We start from the raw sequence: 13,263 nt of genomic DNA, 5'->3' as shown, positions 1-13,263 counted from the left end.
CGATTTTTTTGACATTGATAGACTTATTTTTGTTAATCCAGTGCAGGTGGTGGTGGATAAAACTAGCGAAATTCAGCCTCAACAAGAGGAGTTTATTACTCCTGATCTTAACTGTTCCGTGGTAAATTGTCCCGTAATTGAGAATGCTCGTGACTCTCATGCTGAGGTGATAAGAAGGGAGGTGGAAGATACGTTATTATTCGCTAGGGACCTCGGCGTTTCTAATATGGATAGCTTTCAGGAACCTCTAGCGAACGCGGTCAATGAAGAGAGCTTTCAAAGGGTGGATCAATGAATGTTATGTCTATAAATATTCGAGGTATGGGGAGGGTGGATAAGGCGGGTTGGATTTCGAATATTAGAGTGGCCAACGAGATTAGTTTTGTAATGTTTCAAGAATCGCAGTTGGTGTCTATGCAAAATGTGAATTTGGATAGGTTTTGGGGTAGAGGTGATTTTGATGCCGATTGGGTTGAAGCATAGGAATATTCTTGTCATTCATTGTATTCTTAAGAGTAATGGTATGAAGGTGGGTATGGTTAATGTCTATGCCCCCCAAAAGATTGAGGAGAAGCGAGTGGTTTGGAGGGAATTGGAAAGGATTATTCGCCAAGATTCGTGTCTTTGGATTGTTGGCGGAGATTTTAATTGTGTTCGCGATAGAAGTGAAAGAAAGAGCTCTAAATTTGATGCTACCTCCACTAATGATTTCAATGATTTTTTAGATGGTTTGGATTTGCATGAGTATGGGTTACAAGGTAGAAAGTTTACGTTTGTTGCGGGTAATAAATGTAGCCGGATTGATAGAATTTTTGTATCTTCTAACTTTTTGAACGAATGGCCTAATGCGGAGTATCGGGCTTTGCCTAGGGGTAAATCGGATCACAGTCCGTTGATTCTTAAAATTGAGTACAGAAATTTCGGTCCGAAGCCTTTCAAGTTTTATAATTCATGGTTAGATCGAGAAGGGTTCGAGGAGTTGGTCACTAGTCATGCTAATCGGTTTACTGAAAATTCTTGTCCGGATTTATTTTTGCTTCACAAGTTGAAATATAACCGGAAAATTATTTGCGAGTGGAAGTTTCGGGTTATAAAATTAGAGGAGGAGGAGTTTCAAAGTATTCGGGTGGATTTGGAGGAGTTAGATGTGGAGGTCGAGAATCGTGATTTACGGGAAGACGAACAATGGGTTTATTGTGAAGGGAATAGACGTTTACGGGAGATCGAAATTGGCATACAAAAAGATTTAAGACAAAAGGCGAGGGTGAAATGGGCTAGAGATGGAGATGAAAACTCGAGTTTTTTCCATGGAGTGGTTAATAAAAGAAGGGTGTCGAATTGTATCCCGGGTATTATGGCTAACGGGGTTTGGGTAACCAAACCTAATTTAGTTAAACGTGAAGTGTTTTCTTTTTTCAGGGATAAATTTGTGGAAGACATGGAAGTCAGACCGAATCTGGTCTGCGATGACTTGAAGACGATTTCTGATGCGGAAGCTGATTCTCTGGTGTGTCCATTTTCGCAAAAAGAAATAAAGGAGGCGGTTTTTGATTGTGGTAGTGACAAGGCGCCGGGTCCAGATGGCTTTAATTTTCGTTTTATCAAACGTTTCTGGCATTTATTCGAAGGTGATTTTATGAAGATTTTCCAACATTTTTACGAGTATGGGACAATAAGTAAGGGGGTTGGGTCTTCGTTTATTACTTTAATTCCAAAGGTGGAGAATCCGGTGGGTTTAGGAGAATATCGTCCTATCACTTTGATTGGGGTAATCAGCAAGGTGATATCGAAGGTTTTGACGAATAGATTGAAGACGGTGATGGAGTCAGTTACTTACGAGACGCAGTCAGCCTTTCTGTCTGGAAGGTATATTCTGGATGGGCCTTTAATTATTAGTGAGGTTATGTCTTGGGCAAAAAGGAGGGATAAAGAATTATTTTTGTTCAAGATTGACTTCGAAAAAGCGTATGATAATGTGCATTGGGGGTTTCTTATGTCTATTATGAAGCAAATGCGATTCCCGGATAGGTGGTGTCATTGGATCCGTGGAGTGTTAGCTTCGGCTGCTTCGTCTGTTCTGGTGAATGGATCCCCTACCTTTGAGTTTTCATGTTCTAAAGGTATTAGGCAAGGTGACCCGATATCCCCTTTTCTCTTTATTTTTGTCATGGAAGCGTTGTCTAGTATCATTCGCCGTGCATGTCGTATGGGTATGTTCGAAGGGGTTCGCTTGCCTAATAGTGGTCCGATGTTGTCTCATTTATTGTATGCGGATGATGCGATGGTTATGGGAGAATGGACACAAGCTAACTTTCGTTCCCTTCGTAGGTTATTGTGGGTTTTTCGTTTGTGTTCTGGGCTTAGAATAAATATTAATAAATCCATGTTGTATGGGATAGGGAAGCCGATTATGGAGGTTCAAGATAAAGCGACCTGGCTAGGGTGTCGATATGGTGAGGTGCCGTTTAAATACTTGGGTATTCTAGTTGGTGGTAATATGTCGAGAATAAATAGCTGGGACCCGGTGATCCAAGTTTTTAAAAAAACGGCTTTCTTTATGGAAGGCTCGTATCTTATCGATGGGAGGTAGATTGGTGTTGGTTAAATCGGTATTGGAGAGTATTCCTACGTATTTTTTCTCCCTGTACAAAGCCCCGGTTACGGTCATTAATAATCTAGAAGGCCTTATCAAGCGCTTTTTGTGGGGGGGGGGGACAGATGAGATCGGTAAAATACATTGGGTGGCTTGGGACAAGGTTGTGCGTTCCAAGACGCATGGTGGTTTGGGTGTGAACCGGTTAATGGATTGCAATTATTCTTTGATGTTTAAGTGGATATGGCGATATAAAGTGGAAGGAAATGTGTTATGGAAACGGGTCATTGAGGCGCTCCATGCTTCCAATCGTAGGTGGGATTTGGTTCCGTGGAACAAACAATCTAGTGGTCCGTGGAGCAAGATTGTCAAGGCAGCTTATGCGACTCAGATTCAGGGCACAAGGTTCATTAACATGATTCGCGGGTCGATTGGGAATGGGTGGGATATCCGGTTCTGGATAGATACGTGGGTAAGTGATGAACCTTTAAAAGATATTTTTCCGAGTTTGTTCCGCCTTGAGAAAAACAAGTGGTGCAAAGTGGTTGATCGGCTTGGCAATGATAATGGTAGTGGTATTATTCAGTGGGAATGGAAGCGGTATCCGGCTACGTCTGACGAGACACGGGAATTAATAGATTGCCATCGCATGGTCTCGGCCATTCAGCTTCAACAAAGAGACGATTCGTGGAGATGGAATTCGGGGTCTAATGTTATGTACACAGTCAAGGAAGTCAGAAGGTGGCTCTGCAGTGATCAAGGTAGTTCGAGTGGCGATATATACAAGTGGTGTAAGTGGATTCCGTCTAAATGTAACGTTTTTATGTGGCGAACTAACTTGGATAGAATACCTACGGCGTCTAACTTGGCGCGTAGGAATATTAATATAGGAGAGGGGTCGTGTCGTTTTTGCGGGGAAATGGAGGAGTCAACAGAACACATCTTCACGGCATGCTTGTATGCGAATGGGTTATGGAGTGGCTTGGTTGCTTGGATGAAGATCCCGCCACTGCTTTTGTTTTCTGTCCAAGACATTCTTCGAAGTGTGGAGGATTTGCCGATATCTACTACTAGGAAGGAGATAATCTATGGCATTTTGATCATTATGTGTTGGAAGATATGGGTGAACCGGAACGAGATAATCTTAAGACAAGGAAAGGCTAACGTTTCTAAGTTAATAGCGGATGTTAAGGCTATTAGCTTTCTTTGGTTTAATAGTAGATCGAAACAGGATAAGGTAGATTGGAACAAATGGTGTATTTTTGATGTAACTTGATGTATTGGTTTGTGGTTATCTCCGGCTTGGAGATAGCCCGGTGTTTGTTTTAATGAAGTTAGCCTTTCAAAAAAAAAAAATTTGAATTTTCAAAAGTCGAATAAGTATAAATAAAGATGTCCGGATATTTGATTAATTAAGAAAGGTGACCCTATAACGGACAAATAGAAAAACCTGTTAGCTGTAAACGCATCAAACAAATAAAAGCTTTCCAAAAGAACAACGCAAAAATAGGATGTGATCTTTGTTTTATTAGTTTTCAACAGTGATGATTTTATCACGCGTATGTAGGCAAAACCAACAGCTGGAATAATGGCATAAGCTAGCTGTAACGCGTATGTTGGTTTGCCTTAATAATTATAAGCTTCCTTTTCCACCAACCAGGATGGTTCCTGTCGCAAATTGCCGATCCAACCACACCTATATAAAGTCTCACTTTCCCACATATCTTTCCCATCACATCCATCCTTCTCTATCACCACCTCTCACAGAACAACAATGGCACAATCAGAATATTATTCAAACTCAAAAGCTTCTGCAATCTCTCTAATAATTGCGAGTCTAATAGTAGCCGCATCCGCAGGCAGTTTTTATGATGAAATGGACCTCACATTTGGTGGTGAACGTGCTAAGATTCTCAATGGCGGTCAGGATCTCTCCCTTTCACTCGATCAGTACTCTGGCTCTGGTTTCCAGTCCAAGAACGAGTATCTCTTTGGGAGGTTCGACATGCAACTGAAACTAGTACCTGGCAACTCTGCTGGCACCGTCACCACATTCTATGTAAGTACATTAATTTTCATATCTTAATTATCATTTTGTCCACTTATATTAATTAATATATCTAACCATGACTTTGTTTTGAATCACATCAGTTGTCATCACAAGGCGCGGGACATGATGAGATAGACTTTGAATTCTTGGGCAACTCAACAGGAAACCCTTACACAATCCACACCAATGTGTATTCACAAGGCAAAGGGGATAAAGAACAGCAGTTCCACCTATGGTTCGACCCTACTGCAGCCTTCCACACATACACCATCGTATGGAACGCCCAAAGAATCATGTAAGTCTCGCATACAGCATATATCTTAGTATCTCACTGGTTCTTGGTTTTTACTATCTTTTTTTGTATATTAATTGCATGGAATACTAATCTCCTGGTAAATCCTCTTGCTGCAGTTTCTTGATAGATAACATACCAGTAAGGGTGTTCAATAACCATGAGGCTGCTGGGGTCCCCTTCCCCAAGAGCCAACCAATGAGGGTGTATGCCAGCTTGTGGAATGCCGATGACTGGGCAACCCAAGGTGGGCGTGTTAAGACCGACTGGACTATGGCACCTTTCACAGCTTCCTACAGGAAATTCAACGCCAATGCCAACAAAGTGGGCCCCAACTCAAAGTCAACTACTTCTGAAAATGAAAACCAGGCATGGAGTACACAAGGACTCGATGCGGCAGGGCGAAACCGGATTAGGTGGGTGCAAAACAAGCACATGATCTACAACTATTGCAATGACTACAGCCGGTTTCCCAATGGTCTTCCTGTTGAATGCACACGGTCCAGATTCCTCTAAAGCCTCACTACTCTAGATCTTGATTTGCATATTCCATTAATATGTTGTGAATGTTTTTTAGTGTCAGAACATTCTTTATTCTTTGATTCATTGTACACTGCACAAATTCATATTATAAATAATTATAGTAGTATAATAAGAAGGATATCGTTTTTTGGCTTTTTATTGAAAAGAAAATGAAAATATTTGTTTATGTGGTATGGTCATGACCCAAATCACCACCATCATCCTCCACGTTAATCCACTCCTAAACACCAATATGTTGTGTTAATGATGCAAACCACCATCCGTTTTCTATTTTTATATATATATATTTTTTTTGTTTCGTTCATCAAATTCAAGAAAGGGGGTTCATGGTCTCGGTGTAAATTTCCACAAGAACCACGGTGGAAAAAGGAGGGGGCAGTGTTCCACGAGATCAATGTCACACGTGACAATCCGTGACCCAAATCATCACTCGTACCCCAAATCATCACTCGTACCTCCGTTTTGTAGTGTTCCCCGCTTTTTTATTGTTCCCAAATAAACCATGAGAACTTGGTAAAAAAAAACAATTCAAATTCCTTTTTTTACACTTATCATTATTATTCGAATACAATATTAAAAATTAAATTTATATGGTAAAAAAACCAGAAAATTTACACATGTGTAAGTTTACCATTTACACATTTGTAAATTTGTTATATTTACACATGTGTAAAAATCTAATAAAAATAACTTTGAGACTAGAAATGAATTATTTGATGTTGTAAATTCTTTTTTTGATGTTTTATTTTAATTATAATGAGGTTTGTATTAAAAAAATTGATTTTGATTGGTTTTTTCATTCGTTCTCACGGTTCTCCTAAGATACATTACGGCTTAACGTACATCACGTATGACAACGTGGGTGATTATGTGTATAACGTGCGTAATTAATGTTTTCATCATGCGTGATAAATGTTTTCCAACATGCGTGATTTGGGTTTTTAGTTTATAACGTGCGTGATTTTGAAATGAACTTGCGTAATTACCTGTCGTACGTGATGTATGTTAAGCCGTAATGTACGTTAACTGGCCTATATATATATATATTGGAGAGTTTAAATGAGAACGTTAAATATTGCGAGAACCGTGAGAACAACGAATGAAAAAATCACAAAAACTTGGTAAAAAACAATGTCAAATTTCTTTTTACACTTATTATTATTATTATTATTATTATTATTATTATTATTATTATTATTATTATTATTATTATTATTATTATTATTATTATTATTATTATTATTATTATTCGATTACAATATTCTATATTAAATTTACATGTATTCGGAGATAAACAAAATTTACACATGTGTAAAAATTTTAAAAAGAGTGATTTTGAGAGGAAAGATAAATTATTTAAAAATAAACTCTTTTTTAATGTTATATTTTAACTATTTCGTAATATTGCAAGAACCTTGAGAACGAATGAAAAAACAATCAAAACCAATTTTTTTTAATACAAACCTCATTGTAATTAAGATACAATATCAAAAAAAGAATTTACAACATCAAATGATTCATTTCTCCTTTTAAAATCACTCTTTTTAGATTTTTTATATATGTGTAAATATAACATATTTACACATGTTAAACGTGTGAATTAAATTTTTAACATTGTATTCGAATAATAATAATAAGTGTAGAAAAAAATTTTGAATTTGAATTGTTTTTGAACAAGTTCTCGCGGTTTTTTAATTTGTTCTCACGGTTCTCACAATATTTAACATTCTCATTTAAACATTCCCCTATATATATATATATATATATATATATATATATATATATATGGTGAGGTTTAAGCGAGAACCACCTTTATTGCGAAAACCGCAAGAACCAATGTGAACACAACCTAAAATAGCTAAAAAAACCTAACCCCCACCCCCCACCCCCAAAAATCTAAACACCCCACCCCCTCCCCCCCCCTCCCCCCCAAAAAAAAAAAAAAAACTAACCCCCCCCCCCAAGCTAAATGCTAAAAACTAAAACTCCCAAAAAACCTAAAAAAAACCTAGCCCCCCACCCTACCCCCCAAAAACCTAAACCCCCTCTCCCACCCCCCCAAAAACCTAACCCCCCCCCAAACCCCAAGCTAAAATGCTAATAACTAAACCCCCAAAAAACCTAAAAAAAGCTAAAAAAAATTAAAAAAAAATCTAAATTTTTTTTTTTATATTTTTATGTTAAAAATCGCTGCTTTTAGTAGCAAAAAAATTTTTTTTTTAAAAATTTTTTTGGCTACTAAAATAAGCGATTTTTTTATAAAAAATATTAAAAAAAAATTGTTTGTTTTTATCTATTTTTAGGCATTTTTGGTTGTGTTCACATTGGTTCTCGCGGTTCTCGCAATAAAGGGTGGTTCCTAACGGATCTTTGTCATATATATATATAATCGTACGGATAGTGTAAAAAGGGCATATAGTGTGAGAAGTGTAAGAAGTGTTTTAAACCATTAGATCAAAATGGTTGAAATCAATAGGGACCAAATTGTAAATTGTGTTTTAATTATTAGGGCTGATTTGAAAATTGTAGGGGTAATAATGTCTTTTTATATGTTTCAAATAAGGGAACCGTATCCTACACGTACTAAAACCCCCATCATTCTCCTAAAATTCAGCGATCCTTGTTCATACTCATTCTACAAATTCGAAAAAATGGAAGATAATCAAAATCTAAAAACCTTGAAGTGTTATAAACGTAATTCACAAACATTGTTCATCGTCTATCTTCTTTTAATTTCTATGGTTTCTACAACATTCATCTGCCTTTTTTTAGTGAAAAAATCAAAATCGAGTGACAAAGAGTGTTTAATGGATTCAAAGAAAGCTTCAAGCAAGATTTTGGGTGTGAAAAGGAAGCGAAAAACAATTATATCGAAACCAGGTTGGTATTTTAATAGGGTTTTGAGTTTAAGTCAGTTTATGGTGATCTATTGTGTCTGTTGATGCTTGTATTGTTCTAAAAAACAGGGTAATTATCTATAGGGTTTTGTATTGTGGCCTGATGTTAGTGGTACATATTGGATGAAGTGTTTTACAGTGTGATAAAAAGGGTTTTATAGTGTTATATACGTAATATAGTACTGAATGGTGGTGTAGTGTTATATATAATCATGCCTGTTTTGTAATGATATATACTTATCTCAGTGATACGAACTGTTGGATGGTGGTTGTAACCACATATATGAAGTTGGAGTGCTTTATAAAGATTTGTAGTGTTATATATTGTCTTGTATTGTTTTAAGATGAATTTAACCATTATAGATAACTTGCTCTAGTGTTTTGCATAAATTATAATGTTATATAGTGTCTTGTATAGTTTTAAGATGAGTTTAATTGTTTGATAAATTGCTAGAGTGTTTTAAAATAAATTATAGTGTTATATATTATCTTGTATAGTTTTAAGATGAATTTAACTGTTTGATCACGAATAGTGTTATATTCCTTTTAGTTGTTCAATGCTAGTTTTTTTACTAACCGTGAAAGCATTTAATTTTAGCTAGGAGAAGCGGCTGAATACCAAATTACAAAATGGGAAAGGGCTTTTATAATACGATTCAACAAAGCATCCTGTTGAGTGATTCGGATAATGAAAACATAGGGGAAGAAGGTATAGATAAAGTAAAAAACTATAAAAGTAAAAATAAATGGATGAAATATTGTTTTGTTATGCAATACCCCTTTCGTTGGAATGCGTATGTAATGAATCATAACCGTGTATAAAAAATATAAAATTATGTTGTTTTATATTAACAAAATATGTTCTGTGTCCAGCTGCAGTATCACACCCTACCGACAATGACGACGACTTCGTGTCCCCACTGTCAATTACAAAAGCAGCAGGTAAGAATTTAAAATCCGAATGAAATATTAGTGTTTTCATTTAATTGTGATTATAGTCTAACAAATGTGTATATATGGGGATTTCAGCCACCATAACACACCTAACCGACGATGATGATGACTTCGTGTCACAAATGCTAACGACAAAAGCAACTGGTAAGTATTTTAAAAGCACAATGCTATTATTTTTGTGATTTTTTAATTGTGATTGTGGTATAAAGAAACTGTACATCTTGGTTTCAGTTGCCCCATCACACCCCGTCCGTTGGCGGGGATGTTGACAATGTACCCGAACAACCAGAGGGTAAAAGAAGTAAATCAACAGCAGCTAGGGGAAATCGACAAGGTCACCGATCTCGTTGCTTTCAAAACGATATGAGCCGTTCAGAGGCCCAAAAATTAAACTAAAGATGTCTGCTGTGACAACTCGTACTTTAGACCTATCTTGTAACGTTACGTGAGCTACTCTGGTTGAATAAATGCATGTTTACGTGATATGTGTTTCTTTTGTGTGTTACAAATTAAATGATTGTATGTATGTTATTTGAACTCGAACCGCACAACTCCCACTTGATTCCATTAACCCTTTCGGCCTTACACGACTCGAGATCCCAAGGGCGGCCCATTGAGGGTTTCGGCTCACTACACTTGGACTCGGCCCACTCCCTCTTGGCCGGTTATATGTTTACACTTACACACATCTTTAGGGTTTTAGTTTTCACAACTTTGCAACCAAGAACACACACACACCAAACACTCTCTCTCTCTCGGCTCGGAACCGAAGGCAGCCAAGAACTTCCTCCCACTCGAAGATCATACCTTGTATCAGATCACACTCTTAATCGGTTAGTGTTTGGTTTGTGTTTTCGTGTTAAATGATGTTAACGTTCCATGTTTTGTTTTAGCCGATTAGGGTTACTTGTATGAATTGCTTACATGATAAAATAGAACCGGATGGGTGTTAATCGGCTACATGATCACTAAATCGGATTGGTATTGGTAACATGCTAAATTGGTCCGAATATATGCGTGTTAACCGGCTGTGATGATTGTGAGTTCGCAATTAAGTTTTAGGTTGCATGATAGTAAATGACTCGGTTTTACGTTCTTGATTTAGATGATTAATGATCCGATTGTATGATGATGATATGAATGTTCATGATGATCGATTTATTTGCTGTTTGATCTGAATTGAGAAACTGATATTCTGTTTGCTAAAATTACGGAACTGATGGAGCTGCAAATTATGGAAATTAGGAAGTTGGTTACATTCCTGATCTGGACACGGGTTGCGAGTCGAGAACCCTTAATCTCGACTCGAGACCACAACACTCGCACACAGCAGCACAACTCGAGACCGGCATTGCGAGTCCGGTTGCGACTCGAGACCGAGCAGTCTCGAGTGGACCATGACAAACCGAGACCAGCACTGTTGCGACTCGAAACCTCCTTCGTTGCGACTCGAGATCTCAACACCAGCATAACTCGAGACTGATAGTCTCGACTCGAGACTGTGAGCACGGGCACCTTATTACTGGACTGTTTAACCTTATTCGGCCGATATGTTATTGAATTGTTATGTTATCTGGGCCGGGAACTACTGAAATTCTTCGGGTGGACCGCACAAGGAAGTTGGGCTTGTGCGAGTCCAAATCTTGCATACGTTATTAACTGTTAAAGTGTATTTGACTGATTACGTGTTGCCATGATAAATATGTGTTTGCCCTGACTTATACGTGCATAACTTGAAGTCAAAACCTGACTTGTATGGTAACCCTGTTAGGACGTGGTTGACCACTGTTAGTTCAAGAACCCTCTCCTTTGTGTATCTTCCGAGCAACCCAAGGTGAGTTCACACAGCCAAGGCATGGGATTCCCAGGTGTGGAATTGGGTTGGAATGTTTGATATGGAATGGTTACTCGTACTTACGCAATCACTAGACTATAGACCATCGTCCTCAGGATAGTCAGGACACTTACGTAAAACCTACGTAAACTAGTATCTACCATTGTCTCCCGGGTCGGGAGGACACTTACGTAAATCCTACGTAACCTAATACCCACTACTGTCTTCCGGGTCGGAAGGACACTAACGTAAATCCTACGTAAACCCCACGCGTACCACTGTCCTCGGGGAAGGGCACTCACGTAAATCCTACGTGACCTTGTTCGTATTCCTATTCTCGGTTTCGGAAGAACACATGGTTGCAAATAGTCTAGTAAGTACCATACTGGGAAGCCCCCATTAGTAAAGATAAACGTGGGAATCCCCCACTAGTAGTATATATATGAGGCATGGGAAACCCCCACCATTAGTACATACATGCATGGGAAGCCCCCACTAGATGAACTTACGCATTACTGTTATGAACTTACCTTCTGTGAACTCGCTCAACTAGTTGTTGATTATCTGCTGCATGCCTTGCAGGACCTTAGGTACATTATGGAGCTTGCACAGGGAGGAGCAGGTCGTTGTGGGATACGGATCGTGAACGTTATTTGAACTCATAATTTATTTTGGGTTTTCATTATTATGCTTCCGCTACTTAACAATGTTTGGTTATGAACATCAGTCATGTCACGATGAATTACATTTTCTACTCTTACACTTAAATGCTATGTTTGATATGATTGATGGCTTGATCCTGGTCAGTCACGCTCCCAAGCGGTGATACTCCGCAGGTGGATTTTGGGGGTGTGACAGATTGGTATCAGAGCCATTGGTTATAGAGAACTTGGTTTTAATATGGGAAAACGTTTTTATTAAAACCAGACTATAACCAGAACAGTGCTCTCAACGATCCACAACGACGCTTCGCTCCACGTGCAAGACTCGACATCCTAGGTAATAAGGTTTATGTTTATTACCTGCATGCTAGAACAATATAGAACTTTGCTCGCATTACGCTTAGATACACATGACTTTATTACATGAGGATACCTACGTGCTTACGCTTTTCTGTCATCGCCCTACTCGCGAACCATTCTCACTTACGCTACTTTTACTATGAAGATCATGTCTGGACGAATTAACATGACTCAAGCCCAGCTAGAGGCTCTCGTTCAAGCTCAAGTTGCTGCGGCACTTGCAGCTGCTCAAGCAGGTAGTATATCCTGCAGTCATAACTCATACTAGGATCTTTAGATCCTAAACTCCTAAACTAGCCCTTGTATTTAAACTTTGTCCTATTCATACACAATAGGTCAACACGCGTAGCAACCTGTCTGCACTTTCAAGAACTTCATGGATTGTCGTCCAAGTACTTTCAGCGGCACAGAGGGGGCAGTGGGACTCCTCCACTGGTTTGAGAAGCTAGAGTCAGTGTTTGAAATGTGCGAATGCCCTGAGGCTCGCAGAGTCAAGTATGCCACTGGCACGTTGGAAGGGATAGCACTAACTTGGTGGAACGCCCAAGTTCAGATCTTAGGGTTGGCAGCTGCTAACGCCACACCCTGGAAGGATTTCAAGGAACTTATTAAGAGGGAATACTGCACACGTGACGACATTCACAAGCTGGAAAATGAGTTTTATCATTTGAAGATGACGGGGTCAGAGATAGAAGCTTACACGAAGCGATCGAACGAACTGGCTATCTTGTGCCCAACCATGGTGGACCCTCCAATTAAGCGCATCGAGTTGTACCTCAAGGGTCTAGCCTCAGAAATTCAGAGCCATGTTACATCGGCTAACCTCGACAATATCCAAGACATCCAGCGTCTTGCTCATCGCCTCACGGATCAGGCGGTGGATCAGAACAAGTTGCCCAAACGCATCAGTGCTACCACTTCAGCCGCTACTCCCACTACACCCAGTGACAATAAAAGAAAGTGGGATGGGGATTCAAGCAAAGGTTCAGCAACAGTTCAGTCTCAAGCTCAGCAGCAGAAGACTGACCATTACCAGAGTCCTAGTCAGCAATCCTCTGGTGGTCATAGACAGAGAAGG

The 13,263-nt window shown here is 38.9% G+C and overlaps 1 protein-coding gene across 1 annotated transcript; it reads left to right on the top strand.

Moving 5' to 3' along the window:
- The first annotated feature begins 4,310 nt into the window (after window positions 1-4,310).
- On the top strand, window positions 4,311-5,596 carry LOC110889986 (xyloglucan endotransglucosylase/hydrolase 2-like). Its single transcript, XM_022137559.2, has 3 exons — window positions 4,311-4,652; window positions 4,745-4,938; window positions 5,055-5,596. The coding sequence occupies exons 1-3, from the start codon at window positions 4,368-4,370 to the stop codon at window positions 5,449-5,451; spliced, it is 876 nt and encodes a 291-aa protein (XP_021993251.1). The 5' UTR covers window positions 4,311-4,367; the 3' UTR covers window positions 5,452-5,596.
- The last annotated feature ends 7,667 nt before the right edge of the window (window positions 5,597-13,263 follow it).

The sequence above is a fragment of the Helianthus annuus genome, chromosome 11 (genome assembly GCF_002127325.2).
Source record: "Helianthus annuus cultivar XRQ/B chromosome 11, HanXRQr2.0-SUNRISE, whole genome shotgun sequence".
Classification (NCBI taxonomy): domain Eukaryota; kingdom Viridiplantae; phylum Streptophyta; class Magnoliopsida; order Asterales; family Asteraceae; genus Helianthus; species Helianthus annuus.
Note: the sequence above shows the minus strand (reverse complement) of the source record. Positions and strands in the feature narration are given on the sequence as shown.

Bases quoted from the DNA above. Each gene is read 5' to 3' on its own strand.
- LOC110889986 (XM_022137559.2), top strand. From the start codon at position 4,368: ATGGCACAATCAGAATATTATTCAAACTCAAAAGCTTCTGCAATCTCT. The intron at 4,653-4,744 runs GTAAGTACATTA...GAATCACATCAG, and splicing joins GCACCGTCACCACATTCTAT to TTGTCATCACAAGGCGCGGG. The intron at 4,939-5,054 runs GTAAGTCTCGCA...CTCTTGCTGCAG, and splicing joins TGGAACGCCCAAAGAATCAT to TTTCTTGATAGATAACATAC.